Genomic DNA, 17,790 nt, shown 5'->3' on the forward strand with positions numbered 1-17,790 from the left:
AATGTGATAACCCCAGATGCTGCCCGGTTCGCCTACTGGATTGCGCTGATCGTGTTGTCATGTACCAATTTTATAGACTCGCGTTGGTGATCACTGTTCTTAAAGTAATAAGAATACTCTTCGTATTCTTATTTCTCTAATTTCAAAAAAAACATGTGAGAATGAAATGAATAAACATTTAGTTCGAAAGGGGAAGAACCAAAATCATAATAAATGATTCATTAATGTTATTAATATTTCTGCCAGTCAAGTTAAAGGAATAAAAAAATTTTCCCTTAAAAAGGAAACTCTCAAAATCAGAGATAAGGCAATATGAAATATAATGCAGCAACCCCCACCATATCATAATTCTTACTAGCTTCTCTGTCTGAAAACAAGAGGCCTAATTTTGGGGCACAAAGTTGGAAATATATCATGAACTTTTATACACTGTGCTGCTACTTTATTAGATACACCTACATAGTAGCGTGTTGAGCCTCCTTTAGCCTTCAAAACAACCTGAATTCCTAGGCATGGATTGAACAAGATGCTGAAACGTTGTGCAGGAATGGAGTACCATGCAGAAATGAGTGTGTCACGCAGTTCCTTGAGATTCGACGGAGGTGTAGGCTTGCAGCGAACAGCCCTTTCCAGCTCATCCCAAAGATGTTCAATAGGATTGAGATCCGTTGACTGAGCGGGTCACTGCAACAATGAAAAGTCATTGTCATGTTCCTGGAACCATTCCATAGTGATACGGGCTTTATGCACCAACGCATTATCTTGCTGGAAGTAACCATCTGACTGAGGATAAACTGTCAAAATGAACGGATGTACAGAATGAACATCCGTTCAAAATGAACAGATTAGTTTGGTCAGCAACGATGTTTAGGTACGATGTGGCATTCAGACGTGAATCTGTGGGTATCAATGGACCCAGCGTGTGCAAAGAAAACATTCCCCAGACCATAACACTGCCCCCACCACCTTGCACAGTCGAGGTCAGACATGACGGGTCCATGGATTCATGTTGTTTTCGCCAAATTCTGAGCCTTCCATCAACATAATGCACCAGGAACTTCGATTCGTCAGACCAAGCAACTGTTTTCCAATCCTCGATAGTCCAGTGCTGGTGTTGCTGTGCCCACAGGAGGCGTGCTCTCTTGTTCTTTATTGATAACAGAGGTACGCCATGTAGCCATCGGTTGTTGTAGCCCATTCGCAACAAAGTGTGACTAGTGGTCCGTTGCGATGTTTTGTTCTGCGCACCAAGGTTGTATTCTGACGTGATGTGCGACATTGTGGCCCGTCTATTTGTTTGCACAATTCTAGCCATACTCCTCTGACCTCCCTCATCAACAAGCGATTTTCTTCCACAGGAGTGCCGTAGAGAGGATGTTTTCTGTTCGTTGCATCATTCTCGATGCACCCTTGAAACTGTGGTGCGTGAAAAGTTCGGGAGAACTGCCGTTTCAGAGATGCTTTGTCCAGCATATCTTGCACCTACTACCATGCCACGTTCGAAGTTAGTTCACTAGTCCGTTAGTTCACTCCTTTTCCCCATTCTTGCTACGGTTTTTATGCTTAACTGATACTAGAACTGTTGTTCTGCTGCATTTATATCCACAACTGTGGTCATGTGACTTGCAACGTTGTGGGACAAACCATTTGTGTGCACAGCAGGGGTGTGCTTAATAAAGTGGCAGCACAGTGTATATGAATGCCAGATTAGCTTGGAAACAAGTTTTCCGTTGTAGATTTTCATGCAAAAATTTCTAAATCCTGGGACGACTATTTAATATCTATGATATTAAAGAGTCGATGCAGTAGTGGTCGTTTCAATTGAAAGCTCGAGCGTTTGATAATTTATGAATAAAATCTGGGCCATTATAGTAGACATAATTATTAACTGCAAAAGGAGTTGAAACCCTTTTTAAAAAAAGCAAAGCCACTGTAATGATGCACATCAAAATGGTTAATTCCAAACTAACATTTTACGACGGGCCATCATAAAGAAAATTTGAATGGTAAGTACCTTATTACTAAGCACAGCTGGAGGCTCGGGCCTCATTCGGATTCCGTTCAGTGCACACTACCTTAACGCGCATTAATAAAAAGCTGTCGTTAAATTCTCTGTCAGCAGATGATGCTAAAGAAGTTTGTCGGAATTTTAACACCCCAAATGATATTTTAAAGATTACACTGACGGCTCATTACCGATTCGATCACCTCTGACACTTTAAGTGGGCCATACTCAACGCAGGAAATTCCCACGTTAACATTTCATTTATTGCATAAAATCCCGCCTGAGACGTCATCAGCATCAGTCAGCCGTTTCTTGGTCGACGTAGCGGTTTAACATCGGAGCCCGACGGTTTTAGTAAGCTTGTTATCATCTACGAGGAAATGGTTTTACAGTAATTATCCTTCAGGGTTGGAGAAGATGGTAAAAATGATGGTAGAGCTTCCAGTTAAAAGTGAAGACCCAGATATCGTTTCGCTGTTCAACAACAACAAAAAGGATTAAAAATGTCATTTGACATTGTTTTGAATTAGCGTCAGTAATTCAGACTACGAGGTCATTGCATTGTGTTTGAAACGGACGAGTATTCTAAGGCTGGTTTGGCAATTTTTGAACATGAAACATCGGAAAATGATTCCAGCAGAAATAATAGCAAATACTTATAAAAATCTGTTATTAACCGAGTGTTTTAGTATAATGAAGCCCAATGACTGAGTTGGCTTTATATTAGCAGCACCTCCATAAGGAAAAAGGTGGCTCTATACACGTATATGCCCGTTCACGTCTTGGTATGGACTCCAGAAGTTGTGGGGAGTTCTGTGGTTGCGCTACCATTCATTGCACCAATGTTAGTACTTAGTAATTCCCACACATTATCAGGTAGACAGGTGTAGCACTGAATGTCCTTTTCCAGCAGACCCCAAACATGCTGCCCTCGTGGGTAGCGCAGTTGATAGGAGCGCCATCCTCCCCATACCGGGTGGAAAAGACCTGAGTTCGAGTCCCATCGATGATGGGAAGAATTTTCATAGGTCTTTTTCACAACGTGCCTGAGTTAGTCCGTTTCAGTCGAGGGTAGATTGGTTTTTTCATCCAGAAAAAACAGAAAATCGACCTCAGAACACAAGCGATTTACAGACAATATACAGGAAACACTATGGCCTTAGTCGCCGATGCTCCTAAAAACCTACAACAACAATAACCCAACCTGCTTAATTCGGATGAGTTTGGCAGCCGTGCGAGGATGTAGAATTCATTGTCATGTTCCTGAAATCAGTTAGCAATCTACCATCTGTCCCACTTACCATAAAATGGAGCCGTGATACACGAAGCTGTCCAAAGGTTCGCATCAGTTCTTAATCTATGCCCAGCTGGTTCACAAGATTTAATGCATTGGACAGAAACACCTGTTGTAGGCTTTTGAGCTGGTCATTGTTGGGGCACAGCAGCATCCCCTCAGTTCCGTATGCTATTTTTTTGACTACGAAGAAGAGAGATAATTTCCGGAAGGTTTAGTGCGTCTATTCTGAATGTAAACAGTTTTTCCAGGTTGATGATATTGGTTCTGATTACTATTAATTCTCACGGCAGGTCCAGTTAAAGATGGTGTATAGGATGATTCTTGAGATAGTCGAAGATTTTTGTTCCAGTATCCTGTTTAGTCACCTTAGAATACAATATTCTAATACTAAAGCTCTTGAGTGGGGGGAGGGCGATGCAGAGGACCATACAACAGATGCGTAGAGTGCAACTGAGGAGATACATCTCAGGACATATTGAGTAATGAGGCAACCAAGGTAGAGACCAGTGAGTTCATGCTTTACTCTCTCTTTCCAGAGGGCTGCAAGGGTCTTTATCTTGACATTTACAAATTGCCACGAGAAGGTGAGTTATTCGTCTCAGATGACTCCTAAATATGTGTGATGCATGACTCTGTTGACAGGAAGGCCAGCAGTGCGTAGCACACGCTTCTTGATTAGACCGGGGTTCGAGCTCGTCACCAACAAATACGGATGATGCGGAAAGGTCAGGGAATGACCACCGCATATCCCGGAGCAATATGGCCTAAGCTGCTAATGCTCCTAAAAACCAAACAACAACAATAACGACAGGAAGGCCATCTATGACTGTGAAGTTATTTTTATTCTTTTTTTTTTTTTGTTTGTTTTAAAAAGTGATCTTGGCGGACTCGCTGAGATTGAATTCTAAACGGTCTATGTAGGTATTGGTCTTGTTATTCCTACATTGCACTGGTTAGTTAGCTGGGCCAATATGTTGGCAACACACAAGGGGGTGTTGCCAACGGAGTGCATATTTGGAATAAAAACATGAGCATTTGCGGGGTTCGTTCTGGGAAAGGGGAAAATTTATCATGTCTTAAATGTATTAACACGAATTTCCATTAGCTCAGTAAACATAAAATCATTATATTGTAACTTTGTGCAGTGCACTGCAGCAACTGGAGGTGACATATGTTGGCTTTCGATACAGTTGGTGGATTTGAAGGGCTTTTTAATGACAGCGGGGTGGCTGTTCGATATCTGTATTGCGTTCATTTGATGTACTGGCTCGTAGGTATTCAGTGTCTAACCCGGACACATTTCTCTTAATGTCTGATGTGCGTTGTCCAGTAATCATATTTGGATGAGAATTTAGTGTCTCATTATTTTATCATTTGGAAACAAATCTGTTGCTTTATTGCCTTGTACTGTTCATTGCCCGTCTTTTGACGTGAAATATTAGCCATTAAACTTCATCTAAAAGACCTCAAACGTTAGATTTTGTCCTAAGGGATTTGTCCTTAGTGTAGTATTTTTATTTTTGAAAACACAGCGCAGAAAACTCAGAACCGATAAGAATCTAATATATGCAGGTACCTGTATAACGTAAGGATATAATAAATGTGCATATTAATACCCTTAATATCCACAACTATTATTATTACTGCATATTTTACAGCGATACAAATTTGGCAACGGCATAATTGTCACAGACACTTTTCGAAATGATAGCAGCATCATTGTGAAAAGTATCACTTCCAAGTATTCGGTCGCGTTGCAGTAAAGAAATGCACTTCCATAAACATGGAAGTGTACTACTAAGATTCAAAATAAACAATTTTGAAACTATGCAGGAATTAATTTTAACTTCGTATTGATCTTAGAAGGGTATGTTTTAATCCAAACCATGATTAAAGATATTGTAATTGATGAGGAAGAGCAAGCTCATCTGCATTTAGGTGCATTTATTTCTAAGGCTTGAATACATCATATCTGAGCCTCAGAACTATCAGAGCCTCCGAAATGAGGCTCTGATATGATAGTTCTCCACTTTAGGCCTACCCCTCCATCCCGAAGTATCGTGTGGATTATGACCGATTCTTTATGTACTTCTAAACCAATAAGTTTGGAATGACTAATGAGATGTAACCAGAGAATCATATAATCAGCGATGGAAGTAGTTGAAACTCATTGAAATAATTAAATGCACGTAGCCCTTATTACCATCACTGTGAGAGCGTGCAGCGTAATTGCTCTCTGTTGAAATATCAAGTGATACTTAAGATTTTAAAGAACCGAAAACCACATCCGTAGCTAGCATATTAACATTTGCTGAATTTATGATGGGATAATAACAATTGAAAGTGAAAATAGTTTTACTCATTGCGCTAAACTTATTTCTTAATTTACAACATGTTCTTTGCACATAACTTATCCTGCTGCTTATCTTAATATCTGCATTAGTTGTAGTTCAGAAATTTTCCTACACTGTATACAAATTCCGCGCTCTCGAATTGGTCTCATGAAGGGGAACCTCCTGTGTTTATACCTGTCGAAAATATAATCAGAATTGACGACGTGGCAGCCTAAATTTTGTAAGAGAAAAAATAGTTACGTTTCAAGGTTGATTAGGCATCTTCTTTCTCAGATTTATTGCGATTGTTCCGAGGAGGATTTGCTGTATCAAAATTATTATTATTATTATTTCTTTCTTCTCGTTATGGTTTTTTTTTCCACCTCGCGACGGATATTCGTTCCAGGTGCGAGGGGTGGTTGTTAGATGTCTGGTTACTATTACTGGTCGAGGAAATCTGACTTTCCTACAGTTGTTCAGGATCGCGGCTTTCTGGAGGTCCTTGAAGGTATTCTCTAGGAGGTCCATTGCTGCTGGCTGGTTGGCACTGGGATTGGGATGGTCATTGCTTGTTCCATATGCCACATTTCTTTGACTTCTTATATAGGTCTTTGTAGCTCCTGATGTTTTCCTCGTAGGGTTTCTGGAAGTTTCCAGTATTAGGCTCAGCTGTGTCGATCAAGTAGGTGGTCATTTCCTTCTTGTCAGTGAGGGTTAGGCCCGGTCTGTTGTGCGGGATCATGTCGTCCGTTCTTATGGCGCGGCCCCATTATAACTTGTGGGTAGGTGCCTGTAATTCGTACTTGTAATACGGCATACTTACTTTGATTAACTGGTGTTTCTTCGGTGTTTTTCCCCCAAGTTCCACCCTCCCCAGGTCTTTACGAAACGTATCTAATAACTGGGCATGGTTTCATCAATCAAAAATTGACTTGGGCTTGATATATAACCCCTATTGTTCTTGTGGACAGATCGTGGACTAGAACCATCTACTGTACCTCTGCCCACTTAATAAGGACTTTATGACTTTACAAATCTAAAGCCTCCACCATGCTATTCATCAAGCTTGTATGCAGGACATGAGCCCTTCAAACTGAAGTTAACAACATTGGGAATTGAACATGACTCCTTACGTACATGTGGAGCTGAAAAAGGTTGGGACCACATTATGTATTTCTGTCTAAAATATGAAGATTATCGGCTAAGACTCTACACGAAAATTCAGTACAATCCACACTACATGAAGAAAAGAATGAGTGAACCAGTCCACATCACTATACGGGGTCATCGAAAAACGTGTTCGTGATTTCATGATAAAATAAGCACGCAAATAAATCAACCAATTGATTTATTTGTTAATATCTACAGGAATATCTCAAGTTTTACCTCATACCTTAGTATGTTTCAATATGAGCACCGTTCGTTGCTCGTCAAACATCCAAGCGGTAGTCGATCTCTGTCCATCTGCGCTCAGTCATTTCCGGCATAACAGTTGCTATTGCAGCTGTGATCCACTCTCTTAAATGGTGCAAATCGCGAATCTTTTCTGTGTATACGATGTTCTTTAGGTAGCCCCACAAGAAAAAGTCTAATGGTGTCAGGACTTCTTGGTGGCCAAGGTTGACACTGACTGAGTGACTTCTTGGTGGCCATCTTGCTGACACTGACTGAGGCGGTGTGCGTAAGAGTCATTCTGCACACACTCACGGCGCAGCCAAGGTCATTGTTGAGGTGTCAAATAAAACCTAGTGAGTTACCACACTGTTTGCTGCTACGATCACAGCAATCGATCAAATATTTCCGAAGATAATTAAAAGGGAAATCACGGACACCTTTTTCGATGACCTTGTATTATGCCCACTATGATGGTTGCAGCAATACAACATAAAGAAAATACTTCACGGAATTATTGCATCATAAGGAGATGCAAGAAAATTCCCAGTTGCAGTTAAGGCATTGCATCGATACAAAAACGAACGGTGCACTTTTTATGGAACACAGAAAAAAATCCCCGCTCTTCACGTTGTTTGCTCCTGCAGGATGAACATATCTACATTACCTTTGCAGAATTTGTGCAGTCCGTCTTTGAGACTAGAAGCCAACCAACGGAATCTCATTCAAAGGACAAATGTAAGAAAAACTAAAGTTAAACCTGACTAATGAGTTTAAATAGCCAGACTGGACTTTGCCTCCAAACGGAACCCTAACTTCCTGACCTATGCAAAACCCCTACTCGGGTATGAACACTTGCTGATACTATTACTGTAGTGAGGGATCGTCACATCTGCAAACCCCATGTGGGGTAGGATCTTCTTGTTGGCACTCCACTAGAGAGTGGAGTGATACTCCCGCTTGCGCCTCGTCAGAGCAGGATCATCCCTTCTTGCAAACCCCAACAGGGGTAGGATGTTAGCTGGCACTATACCATTGAGTTGGATTTCTTCTTGCAAACTCCTTTTGGGGAAGGATTCATTGCTGACACTATACTAAAGTGAGATATTCTTGAAAACTGGCCTGAAACGCCCAATTGGGAACAATTGGGCGTTTCAGGCCAGTTACTTTACTCCTAAAGTTTGTCCTCTCTCTTTCGCCTTGCACCTACTGCTTTGAACTCATGTTTTTTGACACAACGCTTTCTTGTCTATATCTTTGCGCTCTTTATCTAATTTTCAAAAAGATTTTTATTATTTTTTTTTTATTTTAAATGTGTTATTATTTTTTTTTACTTGGTCTGCGTTCAGAAAGCTCAGTCGACCTGGTGGGGACCAGCCAGAGAATGACAGTCCCTACCACCTGGCTTACCTCCTCGCGGGGATAGTCGGGTAAGGTGAGGTCCTACTAGGGGCTTCGCTGCTAAGTAGCCAGAAGAACAAAGAACACAACTCTGCACAAACCACACAATACTCATACTTCTAGCATTCACAGAGATCTATTTACTTTACAAGAGTGCCGACAGCGCAGTTGCGCTGTTGGCACTCTTGTGGAGTAAAGTGAATTGTCAAATCGCTTCTTCCTTCTTTCCGGCTGTGGTTATTCTCTCGATTACCGCCTTCGGATGGTGTTGACGGCTCTTCGTTGTCGTTGTCCTGGTCCTTCTCTTGATCTTCCCCAGATTGCTGTTAATCCACTCTCTGATCTCGAAGGAGTACGTTAGTATTATTGGGACTGCGTAAGTGTGTATAGCTTTGACTGTGTTCCTAATAATTGTTATTTTATCTGCGTAGACGAAGTAGTATATATTTTGCATTTTTGCAGGAAGCATCAGTTTTTTTCTTCGACAAGAGACTGGCAGAGAAATTGCACAAACCTAAACGGAAAGAGACTATAACGGAGATATTAAGGTTCAGCGTCCGTCAGCTGGATCGCTTCAAGCACCCAAAAATGTTAACACTCTATCATCCTATTGAGGAATCCAGGTGAGTTTGCATATCTTGGAGAGGTTGGTGCGCTCGTCATGTGGAAAAACTGTTTTCCCAATGACTGAAATGATTTTCTTATTTACCATTTCTTATATACTCGCAACTCGTAGATGAATTTCATTTTGTTTCCTTCCAGTGAGACGCTCGCCTTCGCTACAGAGCCAGTACTGGCTAGTCTAGCTAATGTGATGAGATATCTTGAAGACAGACTGCCACAGAATCTTCCTCAAACAGTACGAGAGTACGCGTTTCTGGACATAGAGATTAAGTATGGCCTGCTGCAGGTAATTCCCTTATTTACTCTTATTCGCGAATCATTTACAATATTGCAATCTGCGCGAGAGTTCAATTTATAAAATTGAACTCTCGGCATCTGAGTGAATTCACATTTCCACGCAATTAGACCGCCAAACTGAGCAATCGAAGATTCCAGTTCGTTCTAATTTTGTACGCACTTTCATATTAATGAACAGATTGCATCGTTAGTTGTCATCAGTACAAATTATGTCAACATTTCCCTCATTAATATCCACGTCTGCATGATTGATATTAACAGTAATATCCCTAACGCTTGTAATCCATTAATAAATTTCCAAATTACAAGTTTACAAACTCAACTTTCATGTCAGGAGCTGTCGAAATCTTGATCAATTCTTTGCATAAAGCGATGGGACGTTGGCCCTAAAAGTAATCAACTGCTTTTCGATGGTAACATTTCCACCTGGAAAGTATAACTTATATAGAATCTCCACCTAAATTTCTCTGGTGGTAGCGAGTATATCGTTCTTATTCTGGTAATTTTCTATCCAAAATAATAAAAATATTACTTTGATAAAAAGAAATACTTGAAAAATATATGATGCCCAAATTCCAATTCCATAAACAGTTCATCGATTCTCCCAAAGATTTGAAATCTCCATCTGATAAAAATTTATCGCAGGCTTGCTGAATAATGCGGTCTGCAATTTCCAATTTGTTGTACTCTTTCATCTCCGGTATAAGTTATTTCAAAACAACATTTTTGTTCAATATCGCCTCAAAAGCAGCTTTCATATCAACATTTCTTGAAGTAGTATATCTTGTTGAATTTATAATATTCTCGATAACATTTGGTGTGGAAATAGATCGGAATTTCTAAATATTTTTTTTTCTTTGACAGAACAGATTTCACAACGTCTTCAGCTATATCAGTTTTGAGAACCATCTTAGCCATTTGTACAATTCTCTTGTACACATCATAATCGATTAACAAATCCCATGGAGTAAATATTTCTCTTAGTAATTGGAACACATTGAATTTTATAATTATTAATATTTTAATTTGCAGTTATCCCTTTAAATGAGAAGAAAACTTTAAATCAGTTTGTCTTGTAAATCTACAATATTAATTAATGTCAAACTAAAAATGAAAGAGGGTGTCATTATCGTTTGACAATTGTAGTAATGTCACTTAACAAACATAAAGAGATAAATAAATTAAAGCTTTGAATCGGATTATTGCCGTGCATGTGAAGTCAGGTACTTCAGCTAGTACAGAAATAACTTCCACTGGCGTTTAGTTAGACCGCTTTATAACCCCCCCCTCCTCAGGGAGATGGGGAGTGATAATGACATCTACTGACCATAAGTGTCATGCCCCTACAATCCATGTCAAAGTTTCTAAAACTGGGACAGTTGCCTGAGTTGAGTTGAATGAAACTTGGTGGAATTCACTCTCTTGGTCCTTCAGCCCGGATAACTGGTCGTTCGGTTAACCGGAATTCTACTGTTCGTAAACTTGGGGGCCTGCGTGAAATCCCTATTCGAATTATCGTCCTGTTTTTAATGGTGCCACGAATCACTGTGCATAATTTCAGGACACCGCCAGCAGAAAAACATTGAGAACCACTGATCTAAGGAAGCATCATAATTGAAGTGCAGATTCAGTTCAAACAAAACACTTTTATCAAAAGTACAGTAGAAATAATTCTCCACCTTATCGAACCCGAATGAGCTGTAGTTTGGACATATGGACGCAAAGTTCAGCTCAACTGTAGGTTCATCCCACACCTGTTAAACTAGAGAAACGAACTTGCACTAGCAGCCTCATTTGATGCCACATTAATAAATAATAATAAAATAAATATTCATTTATTGCAAATACAGCAAATCCATCACAGCACATGGCTAGGGGCAGGTAAAGATACAAAGGGAATGACATAAAATAATCAAGTATATTATTTTTCTTCATTTCATCGGAGATCTGACTCCTGTAGGCTTCAGAGTTGATTAACCTGTTGCAATCAATGTTGTGATGATTTATGAGGTGAAGGGATGCATTGGGGAACATTCTGTCCATTTGTTTGAGCCTGGAGAGGGTTGGATTTGAATTGCTGGTTTCTTGAATTTTCCCTGTTGGGGACAGCTATTATATTGGCTAAGTTTGGTGAATCGCATGCAGAGGTGATTAACTTTGCAAGAAGCATGACTCCAGACTCGTTGATCATCTGTTGCAGAGGCTTTGTTTTTAGGTTTTTATAAAGCTGTTGCCTGGATATTGTATGGGGAAAACGAAGCTTACTATTGAGCCATCTAAGAACTCAATATTCTAGGGCAAGGAATGACGGTTACTTAAGGAACATCAGACCAGATTTCGGAAGCATAGGACAGAATGGGAAAGATGCATCTTTGAACATGCTTAATGACTGTTTTTCTGTCTTGAATCGCTGCTGTTTCTTGTTTGATTAACCATTTTGCTTTTTGAATTTTTTGAGCAACATATAAATAGTGGGCATTAAAGGAGAGATTTTTATCAAAAACAACTCCAAGGTCTTTGTGAGCGTAAACATTTGGGATTGGGACATCTGCAATTTTTATTTCTATGTGGTTGGGTTGTTTCTGAAGGGAATAAGTAATTTGAGCAGATTTGCTCGCATTTATATTCAGATTGAGATCTTTCAGGTACTTGATGATTTCACAAATCTGTGAATTCGGATCACTGATAACTTTGCGAATATCATCACTGGCTTTGGAGATTATAAATAACTTTAAATCATCGGCATATGCCAGTAGATTTGGATTTTCTTGTAGAAGTGGTTGAAGAGATGCTGAAAATATAGTACTGGAGAGAACGGATCCTTGGGGAATGCCTGTTGAGGTTGTGACGAGAATATTGTCAGTACTAGTGGGGAAGAGGAGAAGTCTGCGATTTAGGCTGTATTGAAGATAGGAAATAATCATTGTGTCAACGAGAAAGTGATTTTTTAGTATTTGAAAGGCTTTTTTGAGATTTATGTTGTCGAAAGCACCTTTGATGTCAAAATAAAATACATCGCATTGTGTCTTATCTTGAAACGTAGTTTGGATGCGTACAATGGTGTCAGCTAGGCTTGTTGTTGTGGAGCGCCCTCTAGGACCAAAATGCATATTGACAGGCGCATTAGCGAAGATTGCATGTTGAAGATATGGGAGCATGAATTTTTCAATAATTTTAGTAATTATTGACCATAGTAATTATTGGTAATAATTCCATAGTAATTTTAGTAATTATTGGCAATTGGTCGATGGCCGGGATGGTTATTTCTGCAAGCTTTTTTAGGAATCAGTGTAATCTTGAAAGTTTTCCACTGTCTTGGAAGGAATGGCTGGCAGATGCACCTGGAAATGATATGCACTAACGAATCAATAATGTATACGCTGGACAATCTAATAATAAACCCAGGGATGCCGTCATTACCTTCACTGCTATCAGGGCGTATTTGGTTAACTGCACGCTGAACTGTATTCTTGTTCACAAGTTGGTTAATTAACAGGGCTTGATCCGGAGACACATCATGTTGCACTTTGTCTGCTTGTTCATAGGAATTAAATGCTATAAATCTGTTTTGTATACCTTCAGTGAAAATGTCAGGTCTGCTTGTTTCCATATTGCATCTTATCCATTCAGAAACTAGATCGTGCTGTAAGGTAGCTGTTGATTTTGTAGAAAGTTCTCTTTTATTGTGCTTTAGCGTGAACATAACATAATTTTTGTATGACTGAATTTTTTTGAGTTGAAACTGAGCTCTGCTCTTTTTATATTTTGTGTGTGCTGATGAAGTGCAGTATTTCTTCCACTGTCTGTGGTATTTTTGCTTACTTTTAAAGTAAGGTTTCAGGTGGGATTTGAACCAAGGTTTGGAGTGAGAAGATATTCTAACAAGTTTGGATGCCGACCCTGTTTTCAATTGATTCAGCCATTTTATAAGAAGAAAGGTGGCGTCCTGTATAAGAATATTTTTGAGAGAATTCCATGGGTAGTATTTTAAGAGCTGCAAAAACTTTTCTTTCTTAAGGAATTTAATTGATGATATTCTTTTAGTGATTTCCAGAGGGGAGGGGCGAGGATTCCCGCAGCAAATTGTTGCTTGCAGATCTATACTTTTGTGGTCAGATTTAAATGTAATGTTCCTGCTAAGTTTTTCATGCAGCGGAAAGTTAGAGTATACAAGGTCAATCGCTTGATTACCTCCTGTAACAGGGACGTTTCCTAGAACTAAAAATGAGTCGGACAGCAGCTTCATTTGTAGATTATATTTGGGCAGGTGAAGGTTAAAGTCGCCCATTATAATGATGTTAGTTTGAGACTTAAGAACAGTAGTGATCCAGATTATTACTTCATTAATAATGTCATCAGTAGGTCCAGGCGGAATATAAATATTATAAATTTGAAGCAGAGAATCCTTAACTTGGATTAGTAGAGAAATTCCTTCAAAGTTGAAAGTATTAGAGTTGTATGGGTTCAAAACTTTAAATTGGATTTTAAAATTATTACTGTCCCACCACCCCTACGATTAATTCTTGATGTCATGAATGGCGTGTAGCTGAGATTCTTCGGCATCTTGTAAAGATTCCTGCATCCAAGTTTCAACTAAACATATGATGTCATGCGATTCTTCAACCATTAATGAAGTAAGCGTAGACAGTTTATTTTTTATGCTTCTTACATTTTGAAGAAAAATGCTGAGATGGACATTTGTGTTAGAAGGATGTTTGCAAACAGATGTATTAGGTGGCAAGTTAAATGATGGATTAGGATGAGAATTAGTTAATATTATTCTCTAGCTATGCAGAGAATTCAGCAGATTGAGAATTAGTTGGTAACTTTTTACTAGAGTTGTTGACCGATCCTCCAATAGCTCCATAAAATGGCATGACGAGTAGATCATTTGGCCAGATATCAGGATTTAGATATTGCTGTAGGTTACAATTCTTTAGCTCAATTCTAAATGATGAATATATGGGATATTTCGTTCTTATTTTGAACCTTCTACCTGGAATTTCTGGTTAGTGGCTGGTCCATCTGCTGGGAAGTAGTATTCGGGTCTAGCCTGCTAACAAAAATGTTACTACTTCTAAGCGTCGAACTATTTCTGTTTCTAATTTTAATACAGGACTGCATATTTCTTGTTCCTATTATGCTTGCATATCTGTTGTTTCTGCGGGGAAATTTAAAACTTGGGGAGTTTGTAGGCTAGCCATTATGGGAAGGCAATTCAGGATAATGCTCAGAGCGATCATTTTGACAGTGCACATACAAATTGCTTGGTTTTTGTTGATTACTAATAGTGGTGGATATCGGTTGTCTGCTTGTGTCAACACGTTGCGAAGAAGCACGATTGTGTTCTCGGACAGAAAGAGAGCTAGGGCTTGATTTTTGGGGTCGCTCAGCTGTTTTTTCTGGAACAAATTCTACAGCATCTAGACTGAGGACTGGAACTGCAGAAGCCTGATGAAAAGAAGGGTGAGGCACCGGATGTCTTTTGACCATAGCCTTTAGTTCTAGAAGCAGGTGGTAGAATTACATTTCTGATCTTCTTTTCGAAAAAGATGCTGTTTAATATCTTCATTTTCTCTAAATTGTTTCCTCAGCATTTGTTCCAGGGAAGCAAATGAGCGATTATTGTTTGGGGCTGTTGAAGGCAGGGGAGACAGAGAGGAAGCGTCATTCGTTTGGGCAGAGGCATCTTTAGTTGACTTCCTTGTATGGTCTGAGGGCTTAGGAAATTGAACTATATTGACGGGGAGAGACGAGGGATGGTCAACGTTGCTAAGGAGATCAGCATCTGTTGGGGTATCCTGGGAATTCAGCTTATGCTGATTAGGAGACTGTTTACTCCTAATGTGGTCAATCCTTTTTTAGAGTATTTATTTCTATATTATTGTATCCGTTCTTTTAATGCTTTCTTAAGCTTACGGGTGTGGGTGTAGAGTAGATAGAATACTAGCATCATTTTAAAATACAGTTGAATCAGCAGACAAACCGAATCCATTTACATTTAATGCAGTCTAAAAATATCAGGAAGATTACTGAAAATAAGCACGCCACTCACATTAGGGAAGTCTCTAAGCGGCTTAAGTTACCTCCTTAAAACACTGTCTGTCTTCAAGAAATACTAACATAGAGAGAAACTGTAATAACTGGTCCCTTTCAAAAAATACTCTGCGTACGTTCTGTGCATCAAGTAAAAATAGTTTCATAAAAAGTATAACTTAAGGTTGAATCTAAATGCCCAACGGCTTCAAGCACTGAGCGAGAACACATTATTCATATTTCAAGATCGATCTTTGCTATCACAGAGACAGGATTAAGGATGCCGCTATCTGACTACACGACACCGTAAGCTGACGTTAATCATGTATTTCGTCAACTTCCCTAATTTCGCTGCTCCATCGTCATTGACAGAATCTTGTAATTCACCAATGAATATTTCATAAAGCTGGATGTCTGTTTAGCTTCGATGTAATGTTTCCCACGTTGGCTGTAAATTAAATAAACATTCATTTACATATTATCCACATGTCGCTGTTCTTTCTCCCTTGATCAGTGTAATGCCATCCAAACTGCTGTTCTCTCTTTCGTCTTTATTACCTTTTCTTATATCCATTTCTTTGCTTAAAAGCATAAACTGTTGTTTCTAAAACCCTTTTTATTTATGATTATTAAAGAAGAAATCTATGGCCCTTCTTCAAAGTCTGTTTTGTTACAAAAATCATACAATACTTGTTACATAACTTGGTATGATTTTCCCTTCTTTCATCTAGAGTTTTTTATCCCACAATCAGATCGGAAAGAACTCCCAATTTACACAATATAGTAATGTTGCATGGCCTGCCTCACTTATTCAAACAACACTTCTCTATTTCGATGTATTGTGCTCTCTGAAGATCGTGCTTTCATCTTACGAATTGCGCTACTACGAAATCGAGTTCTTATCGAACTGTATGATACTTTCCTAGAAAATAAATTCTGAAAATCAGAAAAGTATAGCATTCATTCTGTGGCCTCCCATGCCACGCTTTTGTAGATATATTACAGGAAGCAGACCACGCTGTGCAAATACCGATTCTTCGGGTGTTTCTAAGGTAAACAGGCGAATAGTATGCATGTCTTGTAGCGATGGAAAATGTCACGAAGAGGAACTTTTTAAAATCTACGTCTCGTAACGTTTGTTGTTCGTATGGACATTTCCAAAGGAAAGCATTCTGTCGCTCTCATCCTTTTCTGAAGTCTCTGTGGTGGCAATTGTAGTAGAACAGATATTTATGTGGGAATAAACATCAAATGCTTCGAGATATACGCCACAATAGCTCTGAAGAAATTGCATTACCATGGAGCATTTGAATCTCGTGAAATTTTTGGAGACTCGGTTTCATTCTTTCTACCAGAATACTATTAAGCAACATATTTTTGAACTCAGTGATTCGCGTATGAGTATAAGGCCCTCGTATACAAATAAATTTCACTAATTTTTATTTGTAACCCTTACCCCTATGCAGTGAATTTTCCCCTAGTCATGGAATGCCCTTTTTCTGGTCATCTTAAACGAGAAAGATATTAGTATTGTCCATGAGTTTAAAGTTGATAAGACACGAGATATTTTGGTGTTGGGACCGAATATCTGTAGAGTGTAATTTTCGGGAAATGGATGGAAAGGAAGGTTGTTCCAAAGAACAAAAGTAAAAGGATAAATGAGGAAGACAAAAATTCAGTTTGGAGTTGGATAGTGAATGGATGTTGCTTATTTGAGGAACGTGTGTGGACAGAATAGGTGGAATTACGAATGTCAATTCATAATAGTACCCATTGAAATATCCATAGAAAGGCGTGCAGCAGAAAGTAAATGTCTGTGTGATGGAGAATACAGAAACTATTCTGAAAAGGACATTGAAGGCCTCATACAAAGGAAAGGGGAGAAAAAAGACTGTCAAATAAAGCTAAATTCCTTTAATCCACCAATTCACACACATTTAATCATAGAGAGTATTAAATTTGATTTCCTTCATCGTTTTGGTCATCTGAAAAGAAAGTTTGGTAAAAACAAAATACCAAGATTCTGTCAAAAGAAATGGAAATGTCTAGGTAAGTTTATGCATTACTTTTAAACATCATATCGGAGAATATGATGACTGACGATTCACCTTTCAATTACGGTCTTAGGTATGCGAAAGAAATTAAATATTCTTTTAGCAGCTTGGTGCGCAGGCATATGAGAAAATAATTTGTAATGAGAGAATGTTAATCTGTGTCAGGTGAGAATAATCCGTAATTATTTAAGAAATTAATGGCGGATTGCACTACACGCAGGTTGAAGTGCTCATTATTTCGCCGATTTTCAGAACACCTTAACTTGAAACTGTGTATTGAAGGCAACATTGACTCCATGAGAAAAGAAGTTAATGCTCCAAAGAAAATTCAAACTAGTGGCTCCATTGAGA

General features: G+C 39.0%; 1 protein-coding gene across 1 annotated transcript in view; it reads left to right on the forward strand.

The window, feature by feature from the left end:
- The window catches only part of LOC150081084 (SCY1-like protein 2), a 258,800-nt gene that overhangs the window by 198,684 nt on the left and 42,326 nt on the right, over nt 1–17,790 (forward strand). Inside the window, exons 3-4 of the mRNA XM_090381945.1 lie at nt 8,891–9,051; nt 9,191–9,338. Coding sequence (XP_090238071.1) covers nt 8,891–9,051; nt 9,191–9,338 — 309 coding nt within the window. The remainder of the gene's footprint in view (nt 1–8,890; nt 9,052–9,190; nt 9,339–17,790) is intronic.

The sequence above is a fragment of the Mastigoproctus giganteus genome, chromosome 9 (assembly GCF_048544385.1).
Source record: "Mastigoproctus giganteus isolate SK-2022 chromosome 9, ASM4854438v1, whole genome shotgun sequence".
In the NCBI taxonomy this organism is placed as follows: Eukaryota; Metazoa; Arthropoda; class Arachnida; order Uropygi; family Thelyphonidae; genus Mastigoproctus; species Mastigoproctus giganteus.